General features: G+C 43.7%; 1 protein-coding gene across 1 annotated transcript in view; it reads right to left on the bottom strand.

Annotated features, from left to right (window-relative positions):
- Positions 1-504: 504 nt before the first annotated feature.
- LOC103372141 (cylicin-2) overlaps positions 505-27,313 on the bottom strand; it is a 37,345-nt gene continuing 10,536 nt past the window's right edge. Inside the window, exons 2-3 of the mRNA XM_008301706.1 lie at positions 3,455-4,962; positions 505-1,400 (exon numbers count right to left, since the gene is read on the bottom strand). Of these exons, the coding sequence (XP_008299928.1) occupies positions 505-1,400; positions 3,455-4,763 (2,205 nt within the window). The 5' untranslated portion in view covers positions 4,764-4,962. The remainder of the gene's footprint in view (positions 1,401-3,454; positions 4,963-27,313) is intronic.

A 27,313-nucleotide genomic window follows, 5' to 3' on the forward strand; every position in this document is an offset into this window, starting at 1 on the left:
CTTCCGGTTAAAAGTCTGTGTAGGTTTGTAATGTCTGCAAAATTATTCTAAAAACGAAACCAAAGTGTTGTTAATGTTTAAGCGTTTCATTGGAGGTGACTTCACTGGAGATTTCTTCTAAAACCGATTCAACTGAGACGTTTTTTGCATATTGTTATCATTATTATTATTATTATTGTTATTATTATTAATAATAATAATAATCACTGCAGGAACAGTCGACGGTTTTGAGAACATCATGTTCCGCCTGTTGAAGCATCAGTGAGCTGCTGTTCTCTGCTGGCAGCGTCTCGTTTTGTCGTCTCTGTTTGAGGTTAAACAGAAGATGCCGGCAGGTGATCACTGAGCTGCACAGGTGAGTGTTTAACGTTGGACGTTTCTCTCCGCTGACGGTCTTTACGCCGACGTTGACTGGTTGCAGCTCAGAAAACAGATATTTGTCCTTAAACATGTGTCTGCATGCGTCTGTGTGCGCTGATATGTGTCGAACATGTGGGTAACAAGTCAGTATCTAAAGTCGTAGCAGCCGTTCAAACCGTTGTCGACGCACAGCTCCCTCTCTAATTGGTCGGTGGCTGCTGACATCACGTTTCGAACGATGGCCACCGCTGCCTCTCGGAGATCCCTCTTCCTCATCTCCTCCTCCTCCTCCTCCTCTCTCTCTCCCTGGTCACATGACTCATAGCGACAGCCTCCGTTCAGCGGAGACTCCCCTCCCTCCCCGCCCTCCTCCCCGATGCTAACGGCTAACGCTAGCTCATCCCCCCAGCGGTTGCATTTACTGCTATCGCTTGTTAGCGTCGGTGCCGGTGCTTGTCGCTGTCTGTCGTTAGTATCTCCGTCTTCGCTGCCGTTTGGCGGCTCGGCAGAGTCCCGCTCGGCGCGCTCTAACTCACCGCTGTTCACGGCGTTGATGATCTTGGCGTTGGCCTCGTCCTTCACCGCCTCCTTGCCCTTCTTCACGGGGCTGCTCCCCGTCGTCTTCTCCTCGTCCTGGTGATTGTGTTCGGCGGTTTCCTCCGCCGTGCCGTTGGAGCAGCCGTTCTCGCCGTTGGTCACCGGGGCGTCGGCCGGCGTCTTCTCCGCCTCCTTCACCGCCTCGCCGCCGTTCTTCTCCTCCTCCGTCGCTGCCGGTGTTTTCTCAGCCGCCACTTCCACTGCATCTTTGTCGTTGGCTTCCTCGGTCGCTGCTGCCGCCTCGCCGTCGGCGCCGGCCTCCTCCGCCGCCTCGCCTGCTTCTGCAGCCTCCTCCTCCTCCTTGGTGCCTTCGCCCATGTCCACGCTGGTGGATTTGCCCTTTCGCAGGATGAAGTTCTTCAGGGAAACGGCGCGGCCGAAATGCGAGCGCTTGGCCTTGGCCGACTTGCCGTCTTTGCCTTCGTCCGCTGCTCCCTCCTCGCCTGAAAGAAGACCAGAGTTCAGGGTTAGAGTTTATTCAGGAATAATCCACATTTGTTTCGTTAACCAGGTGCATCGGAGGCTTTTGCACACTTTCTAACTTGCAAGCATTCATTGGTGCAACGTTTCGGGATCGAATTTTCTCCACATGACCGTCGGTTGCAGCTGAGTCACTAAAAACACTGGAGTTGCACCAAGGACTGCAGAATTTTTAGATTTTTACAGAATCTAGTTTCAGCAAAGTGTGTATTTTTGGCACAATTTGAAACGAAGCATGAAGAATGAAGTGATTTTGATGGGTTTCAGTTCCACCGTCACTGTTTTGAGGGTTGAAGCATCTGTCACTTCGATCCGCCCAACATGACTGTGATCCATTTAAAAAAACGTTTGCCAGAAGTGCCGTCAGACGGTTCTCTATTGCAGAACGGTTTGACAGTGCCAGACTTTATCTAGATAAACTAAACTCCAAAATCTAACCAAAAAAGAAACGTTGCTTCCGAATGCAGGATGAAGGTTTTAGCGAGTTTTATGCAGTAAGTTCTTAATGAATAATCTGTTTTCAGGACAGTTTTCGCCTCCGTGCAAGCACATATTCCACTGAAACGATTCCAGAATCAGTATTTTGAAGGAACACGTTGCTGCATTTATATCCAAATATCAGACGATAATAATAATGTGGTGCAGTCAGACCGTTCTTTACTGCAGAACGGACTTTATCTAGAGAAACTAAATGTTCTCCAAAGTCAGATCAGAAATCTGCTGTTGAAGGGAAACAGCACTTCAGACTGCAGGATGATGGTTTTGGCACATTTAATAATGAGAATAATCCCATTTAAACCTGTATTTATTGATTCTGGCCCCTGTGGGATGTAATAAACTCCACATCGCCGGCGTATTGAATTTGTATTTGGCAAACAGCAACCATTCAGGCTCATAGACGTCCTTCTAGAGTCTGGTTTGCGTACGCTTTTAGCCCTAGTTTGGTCTCTACCAACAAAAGACACATTAGATTTGTTTTAGCAGATAAATTTAAGATAAAACAACACACTAAACTTGATCTTTTTTTTTTTTAAATGATGACATGAGCGACTCAAAGAAGCAACGATTCAGGTGTTGATCAGTTCAATCTGAAATGACACCAGATGGTCTCCAGTTTTTGCTCTTGGTTTTGTGCTTTTGCACCGTTTTTTTCTCTCGATGCAGACGGGAGCAGCACGGCGGCTAAATTTAGTCTTTCCTGTTGACTGAAGCCACGGTGTAATTTGAATTTCACATCACTCGCTGAATATTTTATTTGGGAGAATGTTCAATTACATTACCTCCCCCAGAGTTAGCAGACTTTAACTCCCGTCTGCTCGCTGGACGGCGACGGAACGAGTACAAACTCGCTGTCGGCTTCGGACGCTGAATTTTTAATAAACTCCGACTGTGATGCAAACAAGAAGTGTGCCGTTTAAAACCTATTAGACTCCTGACGGCGTATGTGACACTGTGATCTACATGTGAATGGTTTAAACTCCCTGAATCTTCACCGTGCGAGTGTTGGTGGCAGCTGAGTCACAAATAGCTTCACAGTTGTGTATCGAATTGCAGATTTTTTTTATTTTCATGGAGTCTGATTAGAGCACATGGTACGTTTTTGACACATTTTCAAATTAAATGCGTAGCATAAAGTGACTTCGGAGGCTAAAGCTACGGGAACTACAGGAGCCCATTTTACTCCAGAAGTTATTTAATAGTATAAAGCAACTGGACTTGTCTTGTAGGTTCTTTCCAAGTACATCCGCCTAACTTAAGGGTATGAACTTTTGCAAAACTGTGCAAGTTTTTGTGCCATTTCCACCAACGTTTTGTATTGTGACACTTCAAAACGCATTTAGGAATGTTTAAAAAGATTCGACCCAAAAGAAGGTTGCCTTCTAAGGCTGCACATTTAATCAAGGTGGTTTTACCTGAAAAGAACCTAACAGAGGAGTCCAGTTGCTTTCTACCGAACCCTCTAGGACTACCTAAAAATGTGCACAAACTTATGGGAACATGGATTGTGTCGACTCACCAGAGGCAGCAGCTGCAGTGGCGTCCTCCTCGCCACCGGCGGCGCACTCCGTGTTGGCGCGTTTGCTCTTGGGGATGACGCGCTTCTTGAAGGAGGTCCAGATCTCGTTGGCGTGTTGCGTCACCGTTCCGCCGCCGGCCGCCTTATCCTCCTCGCCTCCTTCGGCTTTCTCGTCACCGCCCTCCGTCTTCGCCTCCTCGGCTCCGCCCTCCGCCTTCGCCTCCTCGCCGCCCTCGGCTCCTCCTGCCGCCACCTCCTCCGTCTTGTCGGCGCCGTCCTTGTCAGAGCTCTTGGCCTTGCCGCTGATGCCCACCATGGAGGGGTCTCTCTTCAGGCCCTGGAAGGTCCAGGAGCGTTTCAGCTTCCACCTCTTCTGGCCGGACTCCTTGGAGTCGAGCGTGGAGGAGTCGCCGCCTCCTTCGCCTCCGTCTGCTCCGTCCTCCTTGCCGTCCTCGCCACCGCCGCTCTTCTTGTGCGCCTTCTGAGCCATGAGCTTCTTGAAGGAGTGCCAGCGCTTCATGTGCTTGGTGGTCGCCGAGGAGGACGAGGCTTTCTGCTCCCCATCGGCACCTCCTTCTGCTCCTCCGGCAGCTCCTCCCTCCTCGATGGTGGAGTCTGCGGTGGTGTTAAGTGCTTCGGGATCTTCCAGCCGGTCCAGGGATTTGGACCGAACCTTTACTTGTTTCTGAGGTTCTGTGGCGGCGCCGTCCTTCTTCTCGGTGCTGCGATGGGAGAAGATCCTCGCCACCGGCTTCCTGATCAGATCCCGGACCGTGGATTTGGCCTCCGCTGGTTTGCCCTTCTCGGCTTTCTTATCGTCGTCCTTCTCGCCGTTCTCTGCAGCCTTCTCCGTCGCCTCCTCTCCTTCTGCGCCTCCCTCAGCTGCTGCGGCCTCCTCGCCTCCTTTCTCCGCCTCCTTCTCGCCTCCTTCGGCAGCGTTCTCCTGCTCCTTCTTCTTCCGACCTCCCATCACCTTCCCCAGGCCGCTCTTGTTGAGGAAGGAGTCCAGGAACGAGGTCTTGGGCTCGGCGGAGGAGGCGTTTTCCGAGCTCTGAGCGGGTGCCGCCTCCTCGCTCGCCGCCGCTCCTCCCTCCTCGGTTCCCGCAGCCGCCGCTGTGTCGTTATTCACAGTCTCTTTGTTATCGACAACCTCGCTGTTGACGGCCGTGCCATCTTTATCGACAACCTCGCTGTTGACAGTCTCTGAGCTTGCGTTTTTGGCCGGCTGCTCCGCCTCCGCCGGCTTGCTTTCGGGGGTTTTTCCGTCTTCCTGGACCACCGGCGCCGCACTGGCCTCCGTCGCCGCCATCTCAGAAAGGGAAACCAAACAATAACAACAAAAAAAGCGTGTTCCTTCCTTCCTTCCCTGGCCTTCTGCCCTCCTCTTCCTCTCTCGCTCTGGTGTTTCGTTCCTCCCGCTGTGCTGGTGCTCTCAGGTCATGGAGAGCTGGGTGGAGAGCAGTGGCGAGGAGGAAAGATACTCAGCATCCTACTCGACCTCCAAACTCCTGCAGAGGAGAGGAGGATGAAGGTGGCAGGGGTGAGGAGAGAGGGAAGAGGCACAGATGGTTAATAGTCTGAATCAACACCATAGACACTCAATTAGTCTGGTCTAGACTGTGCGTTGAATGGGGAATGAAGTGTAACATAATAGAGGATCTCAGCGGGAAACGCAATGCAATTATGATGTTTCCTAATCAGTCACTCTTCCAGAATTCACACCCGATGTGGGACACACACACTCCTCCTATTTCTTTTCAACAAAATGGCTGAAGTGGGAGGTTTTTTTGGAGACGCTGCAGCAGACAGCAGCAATAAAAAGGCCTCGGATCCTAAACGCTGAATGTTTATTCTGTCTGGAGTTTCGGCGGCCCTGAGTTGGCAGATATTTGAAATTGTTTTCCGTTTGATCGTCCCATCCCGCTCAGACGAGATATTTAGGATGATGCATGTTGAATGCTGGGAGAAGAAAAGATAAATCTGCCAACCCTGCTTAAAAGAGCAACTTAGCGTCGTACGCCTGTGGACAAGACAGACTGAGAGAAAACAGTGAAAGTCAAAGCAGCAGAGGTTGTCTACGTTCTGAATTCTAAACCATTCTGAGCAAAACTCACAAAAACCTGCCTCCATCGCTCTCAGCAGCCGTCTTCACATCAACACAGCTTCATCATGCGCTTTGCTTTTATTCTGTTTAACAATAAAACTGGCAGCATTCCTTAATTTTCCCCAGTTTGTCAACAAATCCAACAGAAACACCACGTGTCAGTCCATTTCTCAATACTTCCTCTGAAAAGCCATGTCAGAAAATGAACTGCAGATTAGCTGCAGTACCTGGTTGTTCCACCAGGTGGAGCCTCTTACTGTTGATGAGATGGAGTTCCGTGTGTGTTGGATGACCGCCCATAAGGGTTCATAAAACAAACGCTCCCTCCTGAAAGTCGTGTTGATGAACTCATCAAGTTGTAAAAATGGCTGTTTGGCTAAGTTAGCTAACTGAGGCTAATGCTAAGCTAGGGCTTGCTAACGCTAACAGAGCTGGATGCTGTGAGGATTGTTCTGTGGAAGACTGGCGCTCGTCTGCTGCAGTTAACGCCGATTAAGCGTCAAGCACTGAAGATTAATTTCAAATCAAGCCGTTATTTTTGGATTTTTTATGTAAAATTCAACAACCCTGTGTTTAGTTTGTCTGGTCTTCAATCCCAGTTGATTTTGCAGTGGATAAAAACACCGTACGGCACAACGTCCACAGAATTTGACTTGTTTTTAGCGACTGATTGCTAACGTGGCCGACTGTGTTAAAGAATTTTAATATTCCTTATTTGAAAATCCGAAGGGTTTGTAGTTTACTGCTGCACATCTTCCTCAGACAAGTTGAAACGCTTGCTTTGCTTTATTGGGAAAAATAAATAATTTGGATTTAAATGGTTCCTGAAAATGCTGAGCCACTTCTACGACTGATATGTTGTTAATTTGGTTGTCTTTTGCACAATTACACTGGAGTCCAGCAGCCTGTTAGCTCATTTGTTTTGACGAATTTCCTGCAAACAGTTTATTCAGTTCAGTTCAGTTTTATTTATACAGCACCGGCTCACAGCAGCTGTTTGTTAAAGCTTTATGTCTGTGCAGCTGGAAGAAGGGAGGCGACCAGAGTGGTTCTAGTATCCTGAGATGGAATGAATGGAGTTTGGGCTGCCTCCCATGCGGCGCTGTTCGTCGTACGGCGTGTTTACGGCGGATGGAAGGTCTGTGCGATGCGTCACACGGTTCTGTTGCAGCAGGTGTCTGCAGGGTTCTGCTGCCATTAATAAAAAACATCTACTACGAGCCGACTCGTTTCTCGGTTGTAACACCTTCAGAGAATTTAGTGAATGAATCAGCAGATCAATGAATCACACTCTGGTGTGTAGCGGCGGCGCCGAGAGTCCAGACGTTCGGCAGCGAGCAGTCTGAGAGGAGGAGGAGGAGGAGGAGGAGGAGGAAGGCTCAGGTGGAGGCCGGCGGAGAGGCGAGGTGTAAACACCAGCATCACACGCTCCAGATAATCTCACGCTGTCACCGGCCGACTGGCTGCCATGTTGGCTCGCTGCTCGGCTGATTTACTGGCCGAGCGCTTCGGTTCCTCTGTTCGGGCCTGGTGCCGGACCGGTTAGCAGCCTGACGCGGCAAAACCTGAACAAAGACTCAGTGTGGAGCTGCAGGGACCCGACTGCACTGTAAAAACACTGCTCTGTCAAAACCATGTGACAGAAAGGGGTGAAAATAGCAACAAATATCTGAGAAGAATTGACTGTTTCGTTGATTTAAAGACAGTAAAACTGGAATTTTGCAGTGATGTCGAGACTAGGAACTGTTTTTTTTTTTGTTTTTTTTAGTCAATACATATAAGTTAATATAATTTTCTGTGATGCTACCAGATATGATGTGGAATTGATCAAAACGGGAAAATGTATAAAAGAATATATTTTTTAAATGCTGTATTTATGTGTAAATTCAGGATTTTTGGGATTTAAATGAAGTAAAAACATAATGTAATTTCACACAAATGTAAAAAAAAAACACAAAAAACAAACAAACAGATTTTTGTTGTGGATTTTTACAGGCTGTAGACATAAACATAAGTAAATTATTTCCTGTTTCTCAGTCTTCATTTACTAAAATTTTCTTCCAAATAACAGCATATATCAGTAAAATTACGAAATTCTTGCTAATTTTAATATTTTTTTAAAGTGTAAATTTACAGTCAAATGTAAAAGAAACTACATAAAATTATAAAAATGCAGATTTCTGATGTGGACATTTACAGTTTTAACCTGATTTTTATGGTTTAAATGTCTTTTTTCTATGATTTTATTAGTTATCTGCATTTCTTGAAGTTAACTTTTTAAAAAAATAAAAGTTTTTTAAATAATAATTAAACAGTTTTCCCGCCAACATGCATCTGTCCACCCGCCTGACCTGGTTTTACTTTTACCACTTTACAGCTTCTGTGGCCTTCACACCTCAGAGACAACCGTCATAAAGACGTATACAGACGCGCCGTTTATGAACTGATGCCGTAACCGTTGGATGGCTTCGCTTGTAGCCGCGTGACTCAGTGAAACACATTTCTTGTTATCAGTCCTGCAACTGTCGTCTTGAACCGTAAAAAGCTGCTGACGGCTGCTGGAAGTGTCGAGGAATCAGATCAAACGACGGCTGCACAAATCAAAGTGTGTAAAACTGCAACGTTTTATAGTGGAAAGTCCGAACTGTAAAGTCTTTATTACCTCGGCTGTGACATTTGACACAAACATGATGTGACTGGATCAACGCTTCGCCCGACGACAACTCGGTTTATGTGTTTCTACGTTGTGAGGGTTTATAGCTACCGAGTGCCTTCTGCAATGACAAAACTAAGTTAGCGGCTGAGTTTCCAGACCACAAAATGACTTCTAGAACTAGAGCTGCTATGTGAATAGTGACTGCAGATGTGTTGTTTTGTTATTTCTGTTGTACCAAATGTTTTAGACGAATCTGTGTGAGACACTCTGTCCTACGATAAGGTCGATAATTACCGTCTAGTTTACGCTTCGGTTAGTCGTTTTGATTGCTTTTAGACAAGTTTTCATCATTTCAGGCTACAGAAGCTTCTAGTCTCCATCGGTTACAGCCGAGAGACCAGAAATGACTTGGAACAGAAGGAAGCAACACGTTCTAACGTCAGATTTACTTCATCTGACTTGAAAAGTTTAAGAAAACTGACAAATTCTGAGTCGTTTTACAGAAGTTTTGGAGAAGCTTTTGCAATTTCAGGCTACGGTAGAAGCTAGCTAGACAGCTGTGCACAGAGAAGCTTCTAGTCTGCAGGTTTTTCACTGAGTTTGTGTAAAATGTGTAAGTTAGCGTCTACATATGGCAGTAGAAGTGAAGCAACTATGCAATCAGCAACTAGTACTGAAAAATAAAGGCAGTCAAGGCGATCAAGACAAAAAAGTAGAAGCCTAGTTTGACACAAGCCATTGTTTTCAGTCGCTTATTTGAGAAATTTTGACACTGTTTGACCCACTTTAGCCCCAAAACTGGTTTGAAGAGAAGGAAGTAAGACGTTCTAATGTCAGATTTACTTAATTTGGCTTTAAAAGTAAAACAAATCAGAAGTTCTGACTTGTTGGGATGAGTGTTTGTGGTTTCAGACTACGGTAGAAGCTAGCTAGGTGCTCGTGCACGGAGAAGCTTCTAGTCTCCATCGGTTACTGCAGCCATGGGGGCTGATTTTGAAGAATTTAGACACATTCTGATATGTTTTTGTGTAAAAGTGCCGTGGACTGTAAAAAACACTGGTCTGTTTGTTTGCAGCTTTGCAGCTTCAATGATTGACAGCGTTTCCGTTTTTAGCGCTGCCTTTTTGTATTCCAACATCTTCCAAGTGTCTTTGATCCACAGAACCCAAAGTTGTTCAGTTTGGCCTCAATTCTTGGATAGTTTTTGGACAAAATGGCCTTGGGTAAGAAGCTAAGTCACTGCTAGCTTGTTAGCTCTGATGCTCGTTTGCTTTGCCCAGAGATAGAAACCTCAAACACAGAAACCGATCCACATTTATGCCGTCAGCAGCATTAGCATCATGGCAGGTGCAGAACATTTAGCGTGGAGAAGCTAGCGGCATCACCGTGCACGACTTCCTGTCCTCGTCCACTCATTTCTGCTTTGTTTTTTCTGCAGCTGAATAATTCATCGTGAACAGCTCATCAGGGAGCGACGTCCCTCAAACGTCGGCCACTTTGGCTCCGATTATTCCGATAATGTGTTTGTGCGCGGCGGCGGCGACTCGCGGCTTTGATTCGTCTTTGCTCAGGCTGTTTGGAAAAAGTCACATTAGCGGCTGGATTTGGACAGAAATTATGAAGCCCTTGATCTAATATTCTGCTCATCAATAATTCAGACGGCGGTGGCTGGATTCATCAACACACTTCAACATGCCGGCGTAGAACCCGTCCGCCGCCCGTCGGCTTCGTCTCGGTGTCAGCGTCTGTCTGGAAACACCTGAAGTTCTGCTTCATTCTACACATTATTCCCATGAACGCTGTTTAATTGCAGGGTTCTGGAACCTGGTAATTTCTCAGTTGACTGCAAGTTTATCACAGTTTTCTGCACGTTTTTCCTAAAGTACAGCAAAATGCACGATTTAAGAGACTCTGTTTGTCCTGAAACAAATCCAGAAAGTCTGTTTTTATAAAAATAAAGAGTCAAACTAGACCAGTAGTGACAAAACTGTTGGTATTCTCCATATTTAGATTGCGTGATTACAACCAACAATAATTACTGTATTTATTGTTTTTTTTCTTGTGCACTTTTACAAATGTGACCACCTTTGAGAGGTTGAATAATCAGCAGTTGTATCCACGCAGATCGCCTCACATGCTGGATATCTGCTCATCGACGGACTGCACGATTTACTGACGTTCCCTGAACGCCTCACAACGAGCTAATTTACATGCTAGCTGGTTGGCCGTGCGTGGAGAAGCTTGTAGTCTCCATCAGTTCCTGCTCAGGCAATATTTGGGCTGATCTAATGCGTCTGTTTGGCTTTCAACAAAAAAATGTTCATATTTTAAGCATTTTTCCGTGTAACCGTTTGTTTGTTCTTCGCCAACATGAAACCATCAGTTAAGACTTTTCAGACAGAAAACATGAGCAGCAGCCTGAACGTTAACACAAGTGCGACACTTAAGAACGTTTTTGCATCATTTCAACGCATTTCTTGCACAATTTTACGGCGTTAAAATGACACAAAGGTTAACGTGAACGGGAGTGCGATTAGATGCAATATAACGTGGTGCTGCTACGCTGCAGACATCTTCTGTGGACTTGTCGGACTCTGAATGCTGAAGCTCTTCTTGGATTCGAACTACTTCAACGTTTAGCTTCTAATCTGCATCAAAACAACCTCGTTTTTGGCTTTTTAAGTCCACGATTCTGCAAACGTATGAAAGCGTGAACCTCCGGGGAGCCGACGGTCGGCGACGATGCCGGCGTGACGTCTGGACCACGAACCCGTCGGTTTGCTAAACAGGACTTGAAGATGTGCAGCTTTGATCAGACCTCATAGTCAGATGTGAGTTTGAATCACGTTCAGCCACACGAGACACACAGAGCTCGTCTTTGTTTCGGTTTCTCTTTATTTATTTCTTTCCCCTCCTTGGCGGCTGATTGCGCTGCAGCAGCAGCAGCAGCAGCAGCAGCAGCATTAGCGAGTTGGATGGTGGATGTGAGGCTGAAGCCCCCGAAGGTGTTGGAACAGCATCAGACGAGAGGAGGACGACAAAATGGAGGGAGGGAGGAAGAAGAGGAGGAGTGATGCAGACATGGGCTGATTGTGAATCGACTCTTTTTTTTTTTTTTCTCGTGTTCGTCCGTCCGTCTGTCTGTCTGTCTGTCTGTCTGTGTCACTGTCTGGGTTTCATCTGCGTCTTTTCTCTTTCTTTCTTCCTTTCTTCCTTTCATTCATTCACCTCCTCTCTGCTACGTTCATTCAGCTCCTTCCACTCTTTCTGCATCGACATTCGTTCTCTTTCACCTCCTGTTTCTGTTTTTTTTTAATGACCTTTTCTTTCCGTCTGACTTCTCTCTTCAGTTCATCTCTTTTTTTTTTTTAAATCACAGAGTGAGCCAGCGTTCCCGTAACCTCATTATAAAGTCAAATTTAAAGAAGAGAATCAAGGACGCGGCGGAGTGTCGTCGTCGTCGTCGGTGTTAAACGGGTTCGGTGGTAATTATCAGTCTGCGGTTCTGCGTGCAGCAGCTGACACCTGTTCTGGTTCTGAGACGACCAGATATCCGCAGTAGGCGACCTCGTCCACCTCCTGAGAGGCTGGCTCACCTGTTCTCACCTCGCGTTCTGCTGCACGTCTTTACTTATTCCACCTCGCAGCTGCAGACGACACGTCACCGGAGCTTTTTTCCACTCTGACCACTTCTTGCTGCTGCTGCTGCTGCTGCTGGTTCTGGGTTTTTACCCCGTTAAGTGTCAGATATTCATGAAATAAACAAACCTCACCGTCTCCTCCTCGTTAGCGAGTTTATGAATTTATGTCTTAAACTCGGTGTTTTGTCGACGAAGCCGGAGCTCAAGATGCTTTTTTTCTGGTCGTTTTTTTTGTAAATTAGGAGATTTAATATCACATATCAGCTTGTTGCTGTTATGTATTAAAGATAAAGAGATAAAGGAGATTATGCAGGACAAATATCTAATATACTGTATTTATCTTTTATCCAACCAAAGTAGATCAATTTAAGTTGGTGCAGCTGCAACCAACAATCACTGTTGATTAATCTGTCGGGTGTTTTCTAGATTAATCGATCAGTAGTTTTGGTTTATTAAATGTCAGAAATGTCAGTTTCCCAAAGCCCAAGATGACAAATGTTCTGTTTGGTCCAAATATATTCAATTTAGATTAAGCTGAACATGCTGCTGCCCTCGTAGACTAGTTTGATGTAAATGTTGGGGGTTCGTATGAATTCTTGCAGACTTTGAGGATGCAGAGAATCGGATGCATTCCGTTTGAGGGGTGGACGAAGCCAGAACGTGTTCGAGTCCCATGTGGGAGCTTATTTCCTGATTATTATTTTACTGAAGTTTCGTTTTAACAAGCGTCACGGTTTGGATCGGCGCCGTAAATACTCGGATAGTTTAATCTCAAGAGTGTTCACGGTGGATGATAACTTACAAATAAGCTCCACCTGTAGGTAAGTAAAGGAGCAGCTTTACCTGTTACGCCACCTGCAGGCGATGACTATCACAGCCCAATCTGGAGCATGTATATTTTACTAGTTAACATCTCCCGTTGGTTAGCCAATGAACTGAATGACGGTTTCCATTCATTCTCTATCTAAGCAGACGTGATGAGGATTCTTGTGGCGCCATGTTGGCCGCTCCTCATTTGCATAAAGTTGCCGTTTTTATGCAAATCGGTGCAACTTGTCGCTTCTGGAAACTCCTGAAAAACTTGCAAGTCGACTGTTTTTGATGTAAAATGAAGCATTGGTCCAGTTTTGCGTCTAAAAAAAGTCAAAAACGAACCAGATTTGATTCGTACAGAAACGTGTTGGAGGTTTTATCGTTGATGCTTCTGAACATATAAACTACAGACTTTAATGTTGTTTATAAATCTGTTGTTTCATCGTAAAACAGCCAAAACTGATTCTTCTAGTGATTAAATACCTAAAAATTCACCAATATTTCACCACAAATGACTGATTTGATGCTGGCGTCCTCTGAAATGAAACATGAATGAATATCAAACATGTAGGAATGATTCTCTTCTGGTGTTGAATACGATTGCTGTCGAGGTCTTTACCTACAGACGGAGCCGCGAGGCTTTGAAACGTTTGTGAAGGTTAAGTGACAATTTGAACCGATTCCGCCCCGAAACAGCGAAACGAACGGACGTCCGATCGTCCTCTGGGCAGCTGTGTGTTAAATTAACCGCGTTTCATTGATGCTTCAACAGAGAAACCACAATAAATCTCCATTTTCATTTCCCAAAACCTTCCAGTTACAAAGGAGGCAGCAGCAGAATGTGAGTCACTTTCTGCAGCTTCACTTTTACGCTACGATACAAACACAAACCTGCTGAGGACGAGACAAAAGACAAAAACGTCTTTGTATTTAAACCTGAAGACGCACCTTTGCTGCCACAAGCTCATTCATATTCTTACTTGAGCTGGAAAGACACTTGAGTTTAAGTTTCTGTTCTGCTAATCTGCAACAGCAAATACAGTTTGGGGGGAAAGAAAGCAATGATGTCGTCTTTATCAGCATAATGAGAAAACATTATAATGAATCTGAGAAGCCGCCCGGCGCTCGGTGTGCTTGATTTGTTTTCCAGCGACGTCTGCTCGTGCTAAAGCTCCAACAATCATTTTCTGTGCAAACGCAAAGTCAAATCCCTGAGCGCCGACTCTCTGAATGTAAAACTTAATGAACCTAATCGATGCATTTACATTCATTCCCAACAAGGCACAACCGTTTAGGAGCACATAAAGGTAAGTGTGCAAGAAGGTCTGGAAGAAGGAGGAAGAAAAAGGTCACCATAGCGGTCGATGCCCGCAGTGTTACAGCAGCTGGTGATTCGTTGCCTGTAGGGGGCGACCTTGATACGTCAGCAAACGCAGGTTTAAACTAGTCGTCAGTAAGTTGTGTCCTTGGTGTCACATTTGAACACCTTTTAGCGCCAGAACTAGATGCTATAGGTCATTGCTACGGATGTCCCGATAAGATCCCAAAGATCTGGATCAGAGCCAATCGAAGGACTTCTTAAACTGATCGGTATCGGCTTTAAACTAAACCTAATCCTTAGTTTACGTCTGTTGTCGTTAACCTCCACGTTAGTCTCTGCTATGGTGCTAGCCAAACTCCCACAATGCTCTCTGCTGCCAACATGAGCTGTAGCCTGAGTAATGGTATAAACACAAAGAGGTGCCACCTGGTGGAGCAACCAGGTACTACAACATGCTTTAACCAGCTTTTATTCATACAAGCAGATGTTTGAGACTAAAGTGTGTCTTTGGTTCTAAATGTCTGAACTACAAGGTTAAATGTTATGTAACAGAAAAAAGGTCAAAACTAGAGACGTTATTTTAGTTCCTAAATCAAAACCTAAACGTTCAATAATATAATTCATCCTCTTGCCTGAGAACGAATACCAGAAGTTACAGTTTTGATTCTCTGAACCTCTTTGAAGTCAAACATCAAACATTTAGTGAGTCTAAAAGATAACGAACCAAATTTACAAACACAAACGATGAACATGCTTGCTAAACCCCCACAATCCTCTCTGCTTGCCAACATGAAGTGCCTGCAGTCTGAGTGACAGTATAAACAGTAAGAGGCGCCACCTGGTGGAACAACCAGGAACTGCTCGCACTAAACTGTGAAAATGGTATCAGGTTGGGTCTTGGCATCAGCAGATACAAGATATTAAACGATGTGAAATCGCATTGGGGAATACAACCATGGTGCGTTTTAAACCAAACTAAGAAACATTTCTCTAGTAAACCAGCAGTTTGATTACAAATATAAATAGTTTATAAACCATTTATGTGCTAAAGTGGAGCGTTCACGTCCAGCTGGAATTCTAAATTAAAAACTGGTCAGTTTCTATGTTTGCGGTGCAGATCTCTGCGGCGTATCTTTACGAAGTCACGGCCGTTGTAGCCAGTTTTATTGATTGTAATGGAAGCGATGCTGCTCCATGAACATTGGTCGACTCTAGTTTATGTTTGGTTCGTGCACGTGAGTCCCTCCCATTGAAACAGTGGCCAAGTGACCAAGTATTTCATCATTTACAGTTTCATTTAGCTTTTATCCAAAGTGACACACATGTGAGAGCAGATCACGTTCATACACCAATGGCGACAGAGCTGCCATGCAAGGCGCCCAAGGACACCTCGACTGTGGAGGGATCGAACCGCCAACCTTACGATTAGAGGACAACCCTCTGTGCTGCCTGAGCCACAGCCACCATCTAGCTAATAAAAAGTATTCGTATGTTTTGTGTGTTCGGCACAAAAAGCTCATTAAAATGGGAAAAACTCAGATCTATGGTTAGGTTATGGTGACACCAAAGTACCATTATTTGCAGTATTTGACGCCTTCGTTGATCGAGTTTATGGATGCAGGTTTAAATCAACAGTCGGCAGCGTCGGAGGCTTTCCAGGCTGATCAGAACTACAATACTTCTTGTAGCTTTAATGCTTTATTTAAGGAGTATTCTAAACAAAGTACTATTTCATGTCCACGTAGTTTTACTAGTTTCAAAGGTTATTCCGCTCAAAGCACTACTTTCTGACAAGTTATAGACAAAATTCCACTTTATGTCCGTACTATTTTAAAGGTTTGTTCCACCCAAATGCGACTGTCTGACCTTTAACGTGGCTACTACGGGTGGCATCGAGACAAAATGTGTATTTATTTGCCTCCATAGTTTGTTTCTCAGGCTTGGCAGGTAAACAACAGCATTCAGGACGATGGCTGTTGTTTATTTTGGCCAGACATGAAGAAGAAGCTGCAGCAGCTGATTCAGCACCACAAGCGGAGACCCAACCACACGCCAACATCCAATCAGACGCCTGTTTGCAAACCGTCCATCAGAAAGTTCTGGACGCAGACGCTCGCTCTTCAGCCGTCAGCGCCTCCCGGCTGCATTTCCAGCTGCATGTGTTTTCGCTGTGTGCCGTTTAATCCCTCAGGACGCCTCTAATGCAGCCATAATGGGGGTCAACGGGGAGGCGGCCGAGTGGCCAATCACTATTTCCCACTTCACACTGCGATAATAGCCTCCTCTTCACACCTTCCCGCCGTCGACAGACTCCGAAAAACTCCGACTGCTGCATTCACACCAACACGGAGCGCGGCCGCCTCCGTTTAACCCGTCGCGGTGCAGATTTGTGAAGCGTTCGAAAGCACAACGTGTTTGTTTTGAGCCGCGTTAAGATCTAATCGCTCGACGAATCTGAGCCCAAGTCAGCAGGAAGCGACAACAAAGCTGCTCGTCGCGTCTGGAGGCCGTCGCTGGAGTCTCTAAAATTAGAAACCATCGATTCACAAATCAATCCATCACAGTTCATTTCTCGTTCTGGTGCCCCTGCAAACCCAGTTCTTGTTAATTAAGTGCGGCGCTGAGGCCTGATGTATGATATCTGGGTGAATTCTCGGTGTTTTACAGTCAAGGTCACCCTCATCCCTCAATTTAATCTGTTTTAAATTGATCCCAGAACAATTCTGATTGAGTGGAGAGTCAGAAGTCTGTTTTACAAACCGCGAGGTTCTGTTCTGGTTCTGCATGCCGTGCTGATAATAACCCTGCAGAGTCTTAATGTATGAAAACACCGGCAGAGGTGAGGCGTTCAGGTGATGTATGGACTTAAACTTTTTGATGTATCGAGCCTCGCAGCCGGCCGGGTTTTGGTAATAAAAAGCCATCAGTCACGTTAAATGGAACCGGGCCTGCAGCAGAAACGGGTCCGGCCAGAGCGCTCACACTTTAGCTTTTCACTCGGGAGTTATTAAGAGCCGCCGCCGCCGCCGAGCTGCAGCCGGAGTCGAACCGGCGACCTCTGAGGTGAAGACGACGGTGAGTTCCTGCTGAACGTTGAAGCTGTGTTCTGCAGAAAGCAGCTTCCTGTTCATTCTTGTGACCGAGTATTTAATATTAAAAGTGTTCTGCATGTTTAGTTTGATGTCCTCGCTGACCTCTGAGATAAAGACGAGGCTGTGAGGCGGATGCACGTCTGAAGCCTTTTAATCGGCCGTTCGCTGCAGCCCCGACGAGACGAACCCTGCAGAGGATCAGAGTTACGCTTTGCAGGACGGCAGCGTTTAATTAGAGGCAACAACACATTTAAATGCGATTTAGAACAAATTATCAGCATCTGCTAAATGCGCTTTAAGATTCGAGTGTTTGCTGCTTTGCAGGTTTTTAAAATCTCACCAACAAAATCGCGCCTCAAAGGCCTCCGAACGCTCAAAGTTCTCTACAGATCATCAGCAGGTTTCACGCTGGTCAGCATCCCAGTGCATCAAAACTGGACTATCTGCTGCACAACAGAGTCGCTTTAAAGCAGCTCATCTGATGCTTCAACCCTTAAATGAAGCGTCGATGCTCTGCTCAGATATGTTCATTAAAGGTGCCAAACGCAGGATTTAGAACATATGATGATCTGTACGGTGAAGTTATGACGTCTGAGCTGCTCTGGTTCATGTTTCAGGTCAGAGGTTCTCAAACTGTCTGAGCCACGACCTCCAAAGAAAAGATCAGTTTGTGTTCGTGACCCTCCAGTTAGAATTATTAACGTCTCATGACTCTGTTGTAAAAATTAATTTAATTCCACAGATTCATCTCTTTACATGAACTCGTTAACTTTCTTTTAAATGAATGAATTGAATTTATTTCAAACAAATGAAAGTGAGAAAAAATATAAAAACAAAAGAAAATCATTTTAAAAAGAGCAAAACAGAATAATAACATCCCATAATCAAATCATGACATTAACAAGTTAAAAAAGGAGCGGGAAGACATCTACACGTTTAATTTTACAGCTCTGATTCACATTTATTTGATTATTTATTTCTTATTTTTTTACAATGATCTGGCGACGACCTCCTGAAGTTATCTTGGGACCCCTATGGGGGTCCCCACCCCGAGTTTGAGAACCCCTGTGATAGAAGACCAATTATTGGTGCATTTGAGTTCCTCCTGTTGAACCTGTTTTTGGCAGAATATGACTTCCTGTTGATTCTGTGACCCAGTGTTTCATATTTTAGTTTGACATGATTGTTCCTGGCTGCAGCTGATTTCATTCAGGTTTTTATTCATATTTCAACTCGACCTTAATCAGAGATTTTTAAATCTTTTTGTCCGATATTACAGATTCTGAATCGAAGCTATGATGAGAAACAACCGTGAAAAATTCAGGTTTTTATCTTCAGTAGTTCCTCAGATGTTGTCGTTGATAAAATGCAGTTTTGGCCTGTTGTGACGTTAATATTCTGATTTTAATAAATATTATCTGTAATTTTGCAAAACAGGGAAATCCTTTAAAATAACAGTAGACTGCTCAGATAATTAGGATTAAATATTTTCCAGTGTGTTTGGTGGTTTGTGGTCGTCCCTCTCAGAGCTCCACCACACTGAATAAATGTTGTTTGAATGTTTTTACTAACTCTCAGACTCCTCAGACCGTCCTGCTGCTGCCGGTTTGATTAAATCAACTCACATCCAAACACCGTCGGAGCCGCCAGACGCTCTCCAGACTGATTCCTCCTGCTCAGGACAGATTGGATCCACAGCGACGGTGAAACCTGAGCTTCCTTCGCTTTGCGCCGAGAAGCCGGCGATTACAAATCACTATAAAAATCTAATCAATTGTTCCCTGGTGCGAAGCCAAACGTCTGCAGCGGTCCGGCTCCTCCTCCACCTGCTGCAGCGCTTCAGGATGTTCTGGAGCCGCAAACCGATCCGGACACGGCGATCCGGACACGGCGGTCTGAGCTCTAACAGACGACGGGCCGACTCTCTGGAAGCAGTTATGTCAGGACTTCAGGAGTTTGCAGCGTCAGAGCTTCACCGTCAGGATTTCTGCTCCTGGCTGCAGCTCCTCAGTGTCACAACTGAGTTGAATCTGACTCCAGACTTGAGCTGTGATGCTTATTTCATTAGTTTCTGACTATTTAATTCATCTGCGATTGTTGTTGAGCACATTTTTAAGAAGAAAAAGTCTAAATTCTCCAGTTCCAGCTGGTTTGATGTGAATATTTTCTGCTGGCAGTAAACTGAACATCTTTACAGGAAACACTCATCAGCTTTTTATTTTGACCATTTTATGATCATTTCATTAAACTCGGTGCTTCGGTGCGACTCTGGAGAAAAGAGAAACTGATGCACTATGTTGAGATGTGTTTGGTTTTGGTTTTATGGATTTATTTCTGTCTAATGGTGGATTTTGACAACAGGAAGCCACAAACAGCACAATTCTATAAAAAACACATGTTCAAAAACAATATAACACTGTACCGTTCAAAAATGGTGAAAATAATGGCAGGTAGTTGTAAAATAACGATGGTTTTGTTGATTTAAATACAGTAAAACTGTAATTTTATGTAAATCACAGCAGGCTCAAATGCTTTTGATTGTCTGCTCTGGTGTTTTATTATTATTAATAGTCGCCATTAATCATTTAGGCTTTAAAATACCTCATAAACTGTGTAAAACGATGCCTCAGAGTCCTTAAAAATGTTCTCAAATGTCTCGTTTTGTCCGACTTACACTAAAAAAACCAACAGCACTGAGTTTAATTTCACTGTTCAATTATTTTCTTGAATAAAATGATCAGAAAACAGTGAAAAATATCCACCAGTGTTTCCTAAAGTCATGTGCTTCAGCACGAAAACCAAAGATATTCAGTTTACTGTCAAACAGGAAGAAAGAAAAACAGAAAATTACAGTCATTTTTTTTTTAGAAATAATCGGGCTGCAGGTCGACCAACAGGTGACTCAGTTCTTTAAAAAAAAGTCTGGTTTCATGTCACAGCTGTCAGGTTTGTCCCTGCCCACCGCACCCAGTCACACCACGAGCCAATCACACCCAGGCCCAGTATAAAACCGGCTCCTGATTGGCCGCTCGGCACAAAGTGGTGAAAGGATCCAGGAAGTGGCCGAACACAGGAGCTGATTCTACAGAGAACAAACGGGTAAGAGGCTCGTTTTCTGGTAGAAACCTGCAGAATCACAAACGGTTCCGTGTTCAGGTTTTATAAAAGTGAAGCTGAACGGTTTCAGCTGAGCAGAGCTCAGGCTGAGCTGCAGGTTTGTTCAGACAAACGAAAACCAGAATTCAGTCGCTGCTCAACTTGTTTTCACGTTAAAACTTTGATTTTATGAAAAGGAATGATGAAAAATTGACGATAAAAAGCCTCATAGCCGGAGGATGATTCTAATTATCCATCAATCTGCTGCTTATTTCCTCAATAACTACTTATTTCTTAATATTAATAATGAAACATCTGGTGAAATAATCAACTAGATGATTAGTTTAATCATTTTATTCAGCAAAAATAGAACTTTTGCAGCTTCTCCAATGTAAGAATTTGGTGAGTTGTACCAATTTAATCGATTATTTACCAACTTTTGACTTAATCTGCAACTGTTTTGAGTCGGTTTGAGTCATTTTTAAGAAGAAAAAAAGTCTAATTTATCCAATTCTAGCTTCTTAAATATGAATATTTTCTGGTTTCTATGACAGTAAACTGAATATCTTTGGTTTTTTACACTAAACATCACATTTCAGGACGTGACTTTGGACTTTGGGAAACACTGGTGGACATTTTTCACCATTTTTCACCATTTTTAGATCATTTTAATGAAGACAATACTTGAACCAATTGATTGACAGTAGAATTAAACTCGGTACTGTTGGTTTTTAAGTGTCGGTCAGACAAAACAAGACATTTGAGAACATTTTTAAGGACGCTGAGGCTTTTGTTTTACACAATTCATGAGATATTCTGAAGCAAAAGCGATTAATGGCAACTAAAAATAATAATAATAAAACAGAGAGAAGCTGGAATCAGAGGACGTTTGGTATTAATGTGTGTGTTGTGATCTGAACTTGACTGTTTGGTGTTTTAGAAGCTCGTGAATCTCATGATTCAATCTCAGTCAATCGACTCCATCCTGCTCGAAATCATTCGACTCTGCCCCAAACAAAGATGGCCGACAAACTGCCTCCTCCGTCTAATCCTCTGACTGGTTCCTGTCTGATTTTTATGACGTATATTCGTTTTTTTGTTTCAAACCGGACGGTGAGGTTTGATCGGCCTCGTCGAGCTGCAGCCAGATTGTTGTTGTTGTTGTTGTTGTTGTTGTTGTTGTTGTTGTTGTTGTTGTTGTTGTTGTTGTTGTTGTTGTTGCTGCTGCTGCTGCTGCTGCTGCTGCTGCTGCTGTGGATTAAGTGGTGGTGCGTTGCAGCAGCAGATTGCCCTGGGAGGGGGCGGACAGGCCTTTTAGTGTAAAGGTATTAAGCCCAGGTCTAATCCAGAGCAGGAGAGCAGCCAATTTAAACTGGATTCAGCCCACAGGACGACACATCGCTGATCTGCCGCCGCCGCCGCCGAGATTCAGACTCCGTTTATGTGCTTTTTATCTCCAGTTATTGTGTTCAGCGACTTCAAGGGAAACTGTGGCGGGAATCTGGTTTGATTCCTGCTCATGAGTCAAACTCTGTCAGTTATTTAGTGGTGATTCCAGTCATTTTAATTCGACTGTTTTACTTCAGCCTGAACAAAAACAATCTGAATGCCGACATGACTGACCTCCATTTTTGTAGTTTTACTTAATTCGTTGTGGTCGCACTTCTGATGGTTCATCACGGTGATAATTCTCAGTTACGTGTTTAAAATCAATCACACCGCAGATATTTAGTTCAGGCTTGGTTTTAAAACTACATCAAGAATCAAATCCTAACATCTGGCAGGAAGAAAATCTGAATTTCATATTTTTTCTGCATGTTGTTCAGCTCTAGTTGAGTCTTTTGTTGTTGTTTTTTTTAAATAAAAAAAGGAAAATCTAGATTATAACCAGACTGGTTCTTTAAATTATCACAGATAAAGACCTCGGCTGTGTTCGGACTACTTTGGTTTTCTGTATAAATCGATGGTTTGACTGCTGACGTCTGAGCTTTACGTCGCTTTTTAGGAACAGAATTAGCCTTTAGCTCCACATGCTAATGGCCCTTTTTTTGTTTTTTTAATCAAAGCTTTTTTATTTTATCGTCCACATTCGCGTCAGTCACACTTTTGTTGGTACATGTTGTGGTAATTACTCACGCTTTAAATCTGCTACGCTGCTGATATTTAGCCGTAAAACTACGTCTCAGATCAAAATCTGGCAGAAAAATTAAAATTTCTCCACGTTGTTGGATCCACAAGGAGCCGGAAAGCGTTCAGAGATACAGTATTAACTTCTGATTGGTTAACAAATTAGAAAAATACTAAATATCACCACATCGGTCCTTTAAAAGAACGTAAAGTAAAATCACGAATCTCTTTAATTACAAGAAACTTAATCGATAATCAGATAAATTTAAATGCTCTCACGTTACAGCGGCTAACGAAGCAAAGTTAGAAACAAGACGAGAAGCAGAAAAGTAAATAAAAATAAAAGATATAACTGAGGCACAGCTTTATACTGAGTTCAGGATGATGATGCCGCCGCCGTGCATGAACACTCGCTGCCTTCACGCTGCACTTTTTCTGTAAATTCCTGATTTCAGAAGCAGAAGTTCACCTAAAGGTTGATTTCTGAAGAATGTCGGAGGTCATAAGAGTTTGTCTTTCAGTCGATGATGAGTTTTAGTCGTACAGTTTTTGCCCTATGTGTAGTTTTTCTCTCTTTCTCTCTTTCCAGCTCTGATTATTCGCTCATGTGTTTCTGCTCAGACAGTAGCTCTGCTGGTTAATCAATACCTTTGCTCAGAGATTAGTCGATCGACAGGAAATCCATCACGTTTAAAGAATCCACCTGCTTCCTGACTGTTTCCCACTCGGTACTTTTTGGAGATCGGCCTCCTGATCCACGACATCTAATAAATGGAAGCCATGAATCACGCGGACGCCGCTCGACTCCGTGTTTGTTGCGTCGCTGCAGATGTGGCGGCCTTGTGCGGCGGCGGCGGCGGTGTGATCTGGTTTTAATCCGCTGTAGTAACGTTCCTCCTTTCTCTCTTTTTCCTGCCTCGGAGCGACTCGTCGACTCGGCGGCACGTCGAGCTGAATTGAAGGTTTTTCATTGTGGCCTCATTACCATGCAGACCTATATTTTCAAAAATACAATTCCCTAATTATCCCCGCTGTCGTAGCTTTAGCATCGGGAGCGGCGGCGTGGTGGGAGGAGGCCGCGCTGAAAAGAGGCTTTCATGTGCGACGCTGTTAGGGTCCATTTATTCTCAAGAACCGGAGAAGAAAAAAAAAAAAAGAACAGCGAGCGGAGAAGAAGAAGAAGTGTGAGAGCTGGTTCTGAGCCCAGAGATTGTTCGGCTGAAGTGGCAGCTCTGTGTTTTCTGGAGTGTTTCTGGTAAAGAAACCAAGAAAACCAGCAGAAAAACCAAATGTAGGAGCTAAAAACAGGCCGGTTGTCATCAACAGGCCACGTTCAGGTTCTTCAGAGGGTCAGTCTGGAGGTTCTAGGTCTATAAGCTGCAAATATAGTTTGAAAATGAGGGCATTTGTGGAAAATATGGAAAAAATCTGCATTTTCATCCTTTAATCGTCTAAATTCCAAACAGTTTCTGGATGATTTTTTAACATTCTTAGACAAATTAATGTGTTTTTTGCTCATAAAAGTCTGATTTCGATGCTGGATCTATATTTTCTAACAGAAAGTTTGTTGTAAATTTGCATTTTTTTCCAGTAGAGAGCATTTAAATTTCAAATTATCCACATTTAGTCCAACGTAACCTAGTTTGTGCATTAAAAACACACAGAACTGATTCTAAAGATGCTAATAATTTATTTAAATGAACTCCAAGCAGCAGTTTCTGTATGATTTATAACATTCTTACACAAATTAATGTTTTTTTTGCTCATAAAAGTCTGATTTTAAAGCTGGATCTATGTTTTCTAATAGAAAGTTTGTTGCAAATTTGCATTTTTTTTCCAAGAAAGTGCGTTTAAATTTCAGTTTATCCACATTTTAATCCAACGTAATCTAATTTTTGCATGAAAAACAAATTCTAAAGATGCTAATAATCGGTTTAAATGAACTCCAAGCAGCAGATTCTGGGTGATTTATTTGCTGCCGTCTCATTTTTCCTCACTGTGGCTCCTTAACGAGGTTAATTGATGGTAATGCTGTTAGAAATCTGTTGTAATTTTGCTTTTCTTCCCCAGATTGTCCACATTTTATCCGTTTATAACCCAGTTTTTACATTCTTACACATAAAAAAACAACAAAACTAATCGTAAAGATGCTCGTTTGTTTAAAACGACTCCAAGCAGCCGTTTCTGGATGATTTTCTTTATATTTTTCTTCACTGCTGGATCATTTTTCTGGAACATAAAGTCCTGCAGCTCTTTGGAAACAGAACAATAATGACCAGGAGGTACCAACACTGGAAAATAAGACTGTGGATATTTAACAGTTTACGTTTCTGATCTGTTTAAAGTCTCGTCTCCTCTCTGCTCTGAGGAAACACTTTCTGCAGTTCAGCTGAAAACTCTCTGAATATTTTCTCCATGACTGTTGGTCACAGTTGAGTCACTGACGGGTTTCTAGTTGAATTAAGGAGCTCAGAATTTTTTGTTTTTTACAGAATATGGCTACTACAAATGGTTTGTTTTTGGCGAATTTTTAAATGAGACGTAGATTGTGATTAAATCTGACGAGTTTAAGCTTCGATTTGGGTAATTCTGAGAGACGGGTAGTTCAAGGACCGTCAGAAAGTAGGAAATCCAAAGCTTCTTCCTGTTTTTTACAGATTCTGACTCAAAAAATGTGTAATTTTGGTGTTTTTTCTTTAAGAACAACACGTCTCTCAAACCGAATGATATTAGATTAAAAGACAAAGTATAAAAACACAATAAAATGATGAAAACTAGATTAAAAACTCGGTAAAGCCGATTAAAAAGCAAGTTTGATGGTGTTTTGAAGCAGAAACGTAAAATAAGTTTTACTGACAGTAAACAGGAGTCATTGTCCTGCTGTTGAACATTTTATATCGCGAGTTGTCGTCATGTTTTGTAGGAAAACGTGTCACTAAATTCACCATCATTGATAAATAATTTGGTTTAAACGGCTGCTTGTATTTTACAGTCTGAGTTAACTTCTGCTCCGATTGGACGGTTTTCTGAGTTTTCTCACTTGAGCTGAGTCTAAGTTTAGGTTTCCGTCGGCGTCTCAGCTGAACACTGAAGCTCTCTGGAGGACTCGTCTGAACTCCTGCAGAAACTTCACAAGTCCTTCTACTCTGAACCTGGTCGACCCGGTTGATCCTCAGACTTCAGTTCTGGAGGACCGGCAGGAAAAAGGCAGCGAGACGCTGGACGTCCTCTGACTGGTTCTGGTCTAAATGTCGTCGCTCTCTGACTGAACACCTGCAGAACTAAAGACCTTCCCGTCACATGGACACCAGTGTATGAGCAGCATGGTCGCGTTTTAGCCTGTTAGCATGCTGACGTTAGCATTTAGCTCCGTGTACGTTCCATTATTTTATCCATAGTTTGTGCATTCTTATGCATGAAGAACAGAATAAAGCTAATTCTTACAACACTAATACTTGTCATTTTTAGCCTGTTAGCATGCTAGCATTAGCATTTAGCTCCATGCACGGCTGTGTTTAGGTCCTCAGAGCTGCTGCCGTGACTCGATCCTCTTCATCTTGTCGTATCCAAACATGACGAGTGTATAAATATCTAATTGGTGACATGACAGCTGGACGGTTTTCTGATTTGTCAGTTTGAATAAAGCTTCGGTAGCGACGACCAAACGTGACGGAGCTGAACGGTGGAGCCGCTGTTGAACCGTCTGAACTATAAAACCAGCAGCTTTAGCTTTAATACAACATTTATCAGCCAGAAACAGGAAGAATCAGCAGATTTCCTGGATTGCTTCATGACATTCATGTGATTTTACTTCCTTTCTGGCCACGTTTAGTTCTCGTCTTTGCATGTTTTTGTATTGATTTCATCTTTTTGTATTGGTTTCATCTTTTTGCTGTGATTTCACACCTGTTTCTGGTGATTTTTTGGATGATTTTACGTCTTTTTCTACATCGATCACATATTTATATGATTTCTGAAAACAAACCTGCACCAGACGGTGATTTTGAACCTCTTCTTGGTGGATTTGTGGCCTTTCTCTGTCTATTTGTGTTGATTTTGACTCTTTGAGGAGTTTTTTGCTGGAAAAGTGTGACATTAGACCAAAAAAATACCCACAAACTGCTCAGATAGTAATTTTGTAAAATCAGAATCCAGCAGGTTTTGTGGTGATTTGTGTCTTTTTGGAGTGAATTTAGGTGTTTTTGGGAACGTTTTTGCTTCATTATTGTGTTGATTTCACACATTTTTGTGTTTTTTATGCACTTTAAGCTGAATTCATCAGACGTAGTGATTTTGGTGATTTTGCATCTTTTAGTGCTGATTTGACGTCTTATTTGGCATTTTTGAGATTTTTTTTGTGTAGATTTTGTCTTTTTCTTGCAGAGAAGCTGCTGTAGTCCAGATGGTTGAACACAGCTTGTGCACCGCTCACATATTTAAAGTTGTGTCAGGTTCTGGCGCTGCCTCTTGGTCTCCTTTTGTTTTATTTAAATGGCGGGCCGGGCCTTTAAACGGCCGGCCGGCTGCAGGCTGATGCAACGACAGGAAACACGGCGGCGCTGGCGTGTCTTTGAGCCAAACCCTGAACCTGCCGCCGACCTTCACCTCCGGCCTCCAGAGCGCCGCTGGCAGGAAGAAGATTCCCCCGCAGCAGCAGGAAAGTTTCAAATTACACGACACTTGATTTAAGCCTGTTAAATCCGTCAGAGGGATCAGGAGGAGGCTGCACGCAAAGCCACTCACACAGGTTTACATGTGAAGGAGGATCCGCCGTAAACACACAAACAGCAGCTCAAGTCACGGCCGGCCTCCCGGTGCAGCCCGAGACAGAACGGACCGCGGCCAACAGGGTCCAGGTTCAGCCTGAACGCCAACAAACACGACGAGTCACAGCAACGTCCTGCCAGAAGACAAACATCTGACCTGCTCACTCAGCTTCCAGCTTAAAGGACGAGTGGATGCACAAAGAAAAAATCCAGAAAGACTCAAGATGTGTCCAAAATGACTAA

Source organism: Stegastes partitus, unplaced genomic scaffold (assembly GCF_000690725.1).
Source record: "Stegastes partitus isolate 25-593 unplaced genomic scaffold, Stegastes_partitus-1.0.2 Scaffold1702, whole genome shotgun sequence".
In the NCBI taxonomy this organism is placed as follows: Eukaryota; Metazoa; Chordata; class Actinopteri; family Pomacentridae; genus Stegastes; species Stegastes partitus.